The sequence below is a fragment of the Rhipicephalus sanguineus genome, chromosome 5, assembly GCF_013339695.2.
Source record: "Rhipicephalus sanguineus isolate Rsan-2018 chromosome 5, BIME_Rsan_1.4, whole genome shotgun sequence".
Taxonomy (NCBI): domain Eukaryota; kingdom Metazoa; phylum Arthropoda; class Arachnida; order Ixodida; family Ixodidae; genus Rhipicephalus; species Rhipicephalus sanguineus.
In genome coordinates this window covers 165,957,675-165,966,291 of record NC_051180.1, presented here as the reverse complement: position 1 = coordinate 165,966,291, position 8,617 = coordinate 165,957,675, and the positions used below count along the sequence as shown (strand labels likewise).

Below are 8,617 nucleotides of genomic sequence, written 5' to 3'. Positions count from 1 at the left end.
GCATCACCATCACTTAACTGCCCTCCCCACATCCGAGCAGGCGGCCGGAGTGGCATCCTCGGCTGCAGCGGCCGGCTGCTCTCTAGATGACTCCGTGGCCCACGTACCCTGCAGCACCGCTTTCGTTTCGGCACCTTTCGCCCGCGGACACATTCGGCCGGTGCTCAGTCGGCTGGAGTGTCTCTCCTCGAGGCTCGTCTTCCAGCTCATAGTGCGAAAATAGAGCCTCCTTACTCGGCATTTGCTTTTCACTTGGATGTTTCTTGCGCGCCCTGTCAGCCGCCTGTGTCTAGTCTTCGAGCTTGGTATACGTACTTACCCCCTTTCGTCACCGTGGGACGTTTCGTGCTACGACAGAACCCTTTCACTCACGTGCCAGCGTCTTTCCCACTTCGTGCACTGAACCCGAACGTCTGTCTACACAGCCTTGCTTACCCTTCGTCAATACTTTAATAGGACATGCGATGCGAGAACTGTGTTTGTCCATCCTAAAAGAACTGGGACGAAGAAGGGTATTGCGAGTTTTAGGGAACCTCGGGCACTACTAGTTCTCAACGGTTGCACTGTATTCCTCTAAATGGGGCTGCCACTGTGTTAAGAATATACGTTGTGTGCCAGTGTCGCCTGCCTTTGAGAGTCTGCCACTCAAGGGAATCCTCCTTCGGCTCTACCGAGGAGACACATTTTGCTACATTTTGCTCAGGAATCGCCTGCACACCAGAACACGTTATTATGACTCTGTGAGAGCAAATTGTACTCGACGAATAGCAGTGACGAAAAGATGACGCCGTCCTTCCGCGTGGGGCCATGAGACAATGGAAGACGTGCTTCGAGTTTCGTGCCGCGGTTGTTTGAGCTGCGTGAGCCACACTCGCCTTGGAGGAGGATCCCGTCGTCATGGAAACGTGCGTGCTCATACCACCGGAGTTCAGCCTGGTGCTGAGCACTACGGAGGACTCTTCGAAGCTGGACAGCGACGAGGACGAGGCCACGTCCAAGACTCACCCGTACGACATGAAAGTGCGACTGTGGGCCAACCAGGCCATTCCCGTCGGCAAGATATTCTCTCCCGCCGAAGGTTCGGTGCGCCTCGATCGACTGGAAGTGTACAGCCTTTTGGATGACAATGACGTACGTAAGCGCACCTACAACTTGCATGCATGTACACCTATATCCACCGCGGTGGTCTAGTGGTTAGGGTGCTTGACTGCTCACCCTAAGGTCGCGGGACCGAATACCGGCCGAGGAGGCCGCATTTCGATGGATGCAAAATGCTAGAGGCCCGTATGCTTAGAATTAGGTGCACGTTAAAGTACGCCAATTGTCGAAATTTTCGGAGCCCTCCACTGCGGCGTCCCTCATAATCATATCGTGGTTTTGTGACGTAAAACCCCAGCACTTATTACGCATGTACACTCATTCACATAGTTAACCCGAACAGCTTTTAAAGGTACTCTCCGCATCTTCACTGGCATCTTCGCACTCAAAATATTCTGCGAAAGAGCAACACTAAATTACTTTACGGTGTTCTAATAGTCCATCAACTCTTTTTTTTTTTCTAATTTCGCAGTAAGTTGTTGAAGAGGTATTCACGGCCTGAAGTTTTACACTTCGTATTTCGCGCACAAACGCAGCCCCGGTGTATGTCAACTTGACGTCACAGATTCCAGTGCTCCCTAAACGTTAATACGTCGTTGTAATGCATTAAAAGTTCTAGAAACATACGAAGTTTAATCTTTGGGCTGTATTAGGATATAATATAGCCCTTCACCTGAAAAAAAAAAGAAGAAAATTAGTGAAATAAGCTATAAAGATCTTTAGGCCGATAAAACCTATGACGCGAAGGCTAGCTGGCCCGCGAACTTCAAAACAGCATCGCCACCTGTTTCCCGTTTGTGCGTCTTGTTTTGGCACAAGACTTCTGTCGCGGTAGGAATGCATCTTTTGGTGATAGGAGCAGTGTGCCAATACACTGCGACGTACTTTGTTTAGTGATCCTCTGAGCGCCTGTTTTATTTCTGCTGAAGAAGCATGGCGCAGTAGACATCTGGTTGGAGTGCGTTGAGTGCTTGCTTGCTGGTCTTTCTTCTGTCGCTTTTCTGTTTTAGGCAGATGGATGCGTCTAGACTATTTCGTGTCCAGACTGACAGTGGTGTTCACTAAATCGCGTCAGACTCACACACACGCATAAAAAAAGTTATTTGCGCTTATTCTGCTGCTGTGTATGTGTGCATTCACATACCCTGTGTGCCTATGTGAATGCGATCAAACGGTGAAACATAGCTACAGAACATCGTGCTACAGAAGCACAAAAGCCAAAAACTACATAATAATACGAAATCGAGCTTACGAAATCAAGCTTAAATCAATGTTGTGAATTTACTAACGAAGAAATAAAGTATACTAACGACACAATGTTCATTATAAGATTATTGGCTAATATATTCTGCAATTAAGTTGAAGTGAACAAGACGGTAAGCTTACGGTTTCTTGGTTTAGGTAGCTGAAAGTTATTCGGCGTACTCATAATAGGAACCGCACATCTCTGCGTATTCAAAATTCGCTACAGCAGAGATGTGCGGAAACTGACATAACTGAATATTAGCTATTGGTAAGGTTCTATTGAAGAATTAAGAATTGTGGAGTAAGGTACTCTGGACTACTTGTTTAATTTCGAGAGTTGTATGTCGAGAGAACGAACAAACAAGACAACGACTGTTAAAAGCAATGATTTGTGCGGCCTGATTTTGAAAGTATCGCGACGGGAATGAATTCGGGGAGTAAGTGTTGCTCTATGAGGAGAGATGAATCAATTTATGGAGTTTTACGTGCCAAAAGCACGATACGGTTATGAGGCAGGCCATTGTGGATGATTCTAGATTAATTTTGACCACCTGTGGCTCTTTAACGTGCTCCTAAATCTAAGTATACGGGTGTTTTCGAACTTAGCCCTCATCAAAATGCAGCCGCCATGGCTGGGAACCGAAACCGCTTCCTCTGGCTTAGCAGTCAGACACCTTAGCCGGTGAGGAGAGAGAGTGTAGGGCAGTGATTCTTAGCCATGGATGCTTCGGGGACGCCTTGCGGACCGGTGGAAGTGATGAGGGACTCCTGGCCGTGAGAAGAAAAAAAAAGGGGGGGGGGTCATAAATTAACACGACATGTAGCGTGAAATAGATGCATTCTATTTCTGCCTGGCAAAGAATAGTCAAACTAAAGCGCCACGCCAATTCGATCTCAACAGATAGTCAATAAGTTGTGCGACCTGCAGCCACATTCAAGCTGTTTCTTGATATGTTTGCTCTTCAAATATGCAAGCCTAGAAAAAGTATGCTGGCGTTCATACGTTATAGAAAACTGCCATAAAAGCTTTACAGCCGTCTCATGCAGAAGGAAAAACACAAGTCAGCTCCGCCGCAATGTAACGAAGTTACGTGGGAAGCCTACAGAAAAAAAAAGAAGGGACCCTTTCACGGGACATAGTGGACCTCCAATAGGCTCTTTCTCTCTCTCTCTCTCTCTCTTTTTTTTTTTTTGAGAATGGGTTTCGCAGACCCCCATTTGAGAACCACTGGAGTAGGACAGAAAAAAAATCTAGTTTCCCCCCAGTGTGAAATTTGCAGAAGCAGCGGTTCTCTTGTGTTTCCCTTATGATTTTCTGCGATGTTTCGTGAGTTTGTGTGGGTATCTCTGATCGAGTTATTTGTAGAGTAGAGACGCACGGAAAATGACGTGTGGCGGCCCCTGCCATACCCGCCCCGGCAGCAGTGACTTTAGGCCATATTCACGCTCGAGCTGCCCTTCCCCGTGACTGAGGCAGTTACGCCATCTGTGGTTGTATCTGGGAACCGAAGCGTAACATGCGGCGCGGACACTCATCTGTCGTCAGGCCCAGCCCTAGAACAACTACACTGTTAAAGGAGTACTGACACCAATTTTAATTATTTTCGGATTGTTGCTCTAAATGAAGACATTGGTGTCTCGGGAACCCCGAAAACAGTATCGTGGTGTCCGAGGATGCATTGAATACATTTTCAATACCGCTACCTTAAAACAAAACTTTCGGTTTCGATATCGAGGGGCCGGTTTCACATTGACGTGTAAACACAGTCTGACATCACGGGGAGACAAGAACTCGCGACGTGCGAGCAGCAGCTCTGTCATCTGCTGTCGGTCGCACGTGGCGCACGTATACAATGATAAATGAATTATCACCCAGTGACTCCGACACCGATTTCTTCGATTCAGGTTGTATGTAGGACTAAGAGTTCGCAAACCCTGTGAACTGCGTTGACTCGTCATGATAATTTCCATTGCGGTGGGGTTGGCTTGCAGATGCTGGGCGACGAAAACTTTAAAATCAAAGTAAAATATTTTATACGCATTTTCTGGCTCCGGTGTGTGGAGAGCGTTAACAGTGCATGCCAAGGAAGCGAAAAATGTCCCTTTTGCGACGCCTCAAAATCGTGTCAATACTTCCTTAATAAATATGAGGATGTAGAGCTTTCCAAACAAGTTCTTTAGTGGACAACAAATGAGTCGTTGCTTGAGAACATAACAGGAGCATAGGTCGTCAAATACATTGGAGCTCACTCAGACTCACTCAAAAATATATTTTGCTCTGAGGGCTCAGTCGAACTCAGACTCACCAAAAGTTTCCTCAACCATACTCTCTCGGACTCAGACTCAATAAACGTTTCTCAACCGGACTCACTTAGACTCAAACTTGCCAACATATTACTCAGCCGGACTCACTCAGACTCAGACTCACGGCTTGAGCTGAGTCTGAGTGAGCCTGAGTGAGTCGACTCATGAGTCTTTTAGCGTGAAATCAGCTTTTTCGATCATGGTGTCAATGCTCTTTAACGCCAATATCTCGCATAAATCGGGGCTCTACGATACGCCTTTTGAACTTTTACCTTGCAATACGAGTTATCAGTGGTTTCGATCCAGTAAGGACATTTTTATAAAATACGCGACTCACACGAGATATTTTCATCAAGAACTTCCCGTGAAAGAGTCTGCGGGGGGAGGTCATGGCACCGCTCCCCCCCCCCCCCCCATCTCACATTTCTGATCAATAAATATACTGAAGTAGCGCATGAACGCTGGTGTGTTGAGATATGTGCGAATAGACTTAAGTATAAACGTAAGCCGATATAAGGCTGATAGTAATGCTTAATATGAGCAGATAGGACCACAGGTCAGCAATAAAATATGGAGCTCACCCAGAATCACTCAAGAAATACAATTTGCGCTTAGGGTTCACTCGGACTCAGTCTCACCAAAGTTTTTCTCAACCGGACTCACTCAGACTCAGACTCACTAAAACTTTCCTCAACCGGACTCATTCGGACTCAAGCTCACCAAAATATTACTGATCCGGACTCACTCAGACTCTGACTCACGGCCCGATCTGCTGATTCTGAGTGACTCGATTAATGAGTAAGTTTGCTGACCCATGAACAGGAGTAACATAACAGGAGTAACATAACAGAAGAACATAACAGGAGCGCGTACTGCTAGGAGATTGTTAAACATTGCTTTAATTTTACATATTAAATTTTAGACGCACAATTCTGCCTTGCCTGTCCGATTCAGTAATCATGCTTCGAAGTTCGTCCCCTGAGTTACTCATGAAGGCAATCTCATCAGCGGATCGCAGGTCACTAAGGTACTCTCCACAAACTCTTATCTCGAACTGTTCTGTATCTAGAGCCCCGAAAAGTAAGCACGGGGTGAATAGCCTTCGGGAGAGCGTATCTCCCTGCCTTACGCCCTTGTTGGAATTTTGTCCCTTTCATTATGGAGGACCATGGTGGCTATTGAGCTGCTGCGGATGTTTTGCACTATTTTTATATATGGTTCCTCTACACTCCCATTCCGTAATACCTGCATTACTGCTGAGGTTTAGACCGAATCAAATGCTTTCTCGTAATCTATGAATAAGGCTACGTATCGGGGTTTTCGCGCATTTCTCTATCACCTGATTGATAGTCATTGATGATTGGCATTGCATTAGTGTCTCTTTTTTTGAGAAGGAAATTGACAGCCTCCAGTTTGAGGCACGAATCCACAATGATATCTAATTCCCTTTCTTAACAATTCCGCTACCTTGCGGGATTGCGCAGAAATGATATGCAATAATCTCCTTTTTTGCCAGTGTCAGTGGTTGGCGCGCGTCACTGGGGGGCCAGTTTAACCTACGCCGTGCCCCTTCGAAGTTCTCACTATGTTGCCAGCATCACTACCGCCAGAACCAGAGTGGACAGCGATGTGCCGCTCCAGATACGTCACACGTGACATTTCTCCTCGGGTCACGTGACTCTCTCGCGTGTGTCGTCGACCGGAAGTTCCACTATTGCGCTTTTTAGGGTACGGACACACGCAATTCCAACGCACACACCCAATTCCAACGCACATCAAGTATCAGTATAATCGTTATGACAATAATCAAGAAAGCGAATACTTCGCTTTTTGAGAAGAGAGATTTAGCTTGAGCGCGGCAATCTGGATACATGATGACTCGAAACTCTTTTATTTAAATTACCTCAACGGACTTGATGAGGTTCACTGAATTCGAAATAAAAAGAAACTAGAACTGTTGGAGCGGAACTTTTTTTAAATTTCGGGCAGTGAAATGTTTAATAGAAGACGCAGAAACTTGGAAACCTTCAAAAAAGAAACTATGAAGTTTCCAATGCCACTCCAGCAATGGAAAACAAATTCAGCATACTTCTGAAAACGGCACTTAACAATACACATAGGAGTGACAAGACTGAGATATTGTACATTCATTAAAAAATTTATGGGTAAGACTTTAGCGAAATCATTGCAAAACATTCTGACAAACTTGCGTAAGAGCTGTAAATTTATGCCAGACTTGTCCGCTCCATAGCTGGAATAACAGATGCAGCTCTCAGAACTATAATTTCTGTTTTTGTTGCAGAGCTACAAATTTCTCAGTTTAGTGCTTCTACTAGTTAACTTAGGATTTGCAGCAATTTTTGTAACAAATGTCACCTCATTAATCAAGATTCTGCTGTTGTAGTCTTTAGAGATTAACTTTTCCTATAATATAACAATTGCCCTTCCATCGAAGCAACGGTTGTCTCATAAAAAATGGCAGACAACTCAACTAGTGGATAGAAATCGAAGACAATGTTAGGGTAATAGCGCATAGACAAGGTGAGTCAGTATCAGCCGTAATTTAGCCAACATTAGCAAGTGTTAACGAGTTCTGGGTAGTATGCGAGTCAAAACGGTCGTTGAAGCCATATGAAACTTGATTCATGGCTTTGCTAAAAACACGGACAACAGAAGAGACGTACACAGGACGGGCGCAACTGGCCCAAATGAAAGCATTACTGAAGCCATGTGACTTTGTGAGAGGCATAGGCGCATAGGGCATATATGTGAGAGGCATAGGGCATATATGAAGTGCTGCTTCTGAAATAAAATTAGTTGCGAGTGTAGCGAGTGTCGTGTTTTTTGCTTCTTGTCCTCTTTGTCCCTGTCGAATTAGCGCGCGCAGTGTTCCCCATCGGGGGGGGGGGGGGGGGGGGGGGGGAGGTGCGAAAATTCATCCCTACTTAGTCAAGCTATGGGTCAGACATAGCGCCCCCCCCCCCCTCTCATGGCTAGGGGGGTGGGCGCCCTCCTGCCCCCCACCCCTGCGCACGCCTATGGTGAGAGGGACTGTTAGAATGCATTGCCTTCGGTATCGGCCATTTATTTTGTGAGAAATCGGATCTCTTACCGTTTACAAAATGTGGGTTGGGAGGCCAGTGAATGAATGAATGAATGAAGGAAACAAACTTTATTTAAAAAGAACCCTGCCTAAGCGCTGCGTACAGATTGTTTACCAGCGTAGCTGAAACGTGCTGTCCCGGTGTTTATTACGATCTGGAATCTATCGAAATCTCTTCTGTTATAGCTTTTGATTTCTCCATCGCCACGTTTAGGAGATGCGTTCCTCTAAATTTGCCTTTGGTGAAGTTCGCTTAGGGGATATTAAGAACAGCTAAATGATTTTATGAATAGTGATTCATGCTGCGGCGGGTATCATCCCTAGTTATATATGCTGACAGAACCTGAAGAGAAACTAATTCGAGTGCGGAGACCCTTCGCGGTAGCGCATGCTAGCATTGCTTCTTCGTTATAGTTTCTGCTCAGTCACGGACCGCCACATTTTCCCACCTCCTAGCCATGTACAGATTCGCTGTAACCTCTTCCTTTTCATTCTATTTCTCTCTCTCTACTGTGAAAGAAAATTAGGCGATGATGGCTGGGCCCTTAGTCCAGGGCTCTACTGGCACGACCGGCTCGCCGTACTTGATCCAGGAGGGCCGACTGGCCCTCCTTTCTCTCGTCCGCGGGCCATGCCCCTCACTGCCAGTTTACCATAATTGGCTGTGATAATATGTGCGGGCTATTAATATGTACAGGCTTCTCCGTGCACTGCCAAGTGATATTTTGTCGTGTGAGTTTGTCAGAACACCATAGGCAGACGTTCAGAAATAAGGAAGGCATTCGGGAGATTTAAAGCTAGGTACGCAGGCTTTCATTTTCTAGGGTACTTACAAAACAAAAATAAGGTCCGAAACACTAACCAAAG

At 45.9% G+C, this 8,617-nt stretch overlaps 1 protein-coding gene across 1 annotated transcript in view; it reads left to right on the top strand.

The window, feature by feature from the left end:
• The first annotated feature begins 509 nt into the window (after positions 1-509).
• The window catches only part of LOC119393006 (zinc finger protein 225-like), a 30,537-nt gene continuing 22,429 nt past the window's right edge, over positions 510-8,617 (top strand). Inside the window, 1 exon segment of the mRNA XM_049416079.1 lies at positions 510-1,131. Within this exon segment, the coding sequence (XP_049272036.1) occupies positions 898-1,131 (234 nt within the window). The 5' untranslated portion in view covers positions 510-897.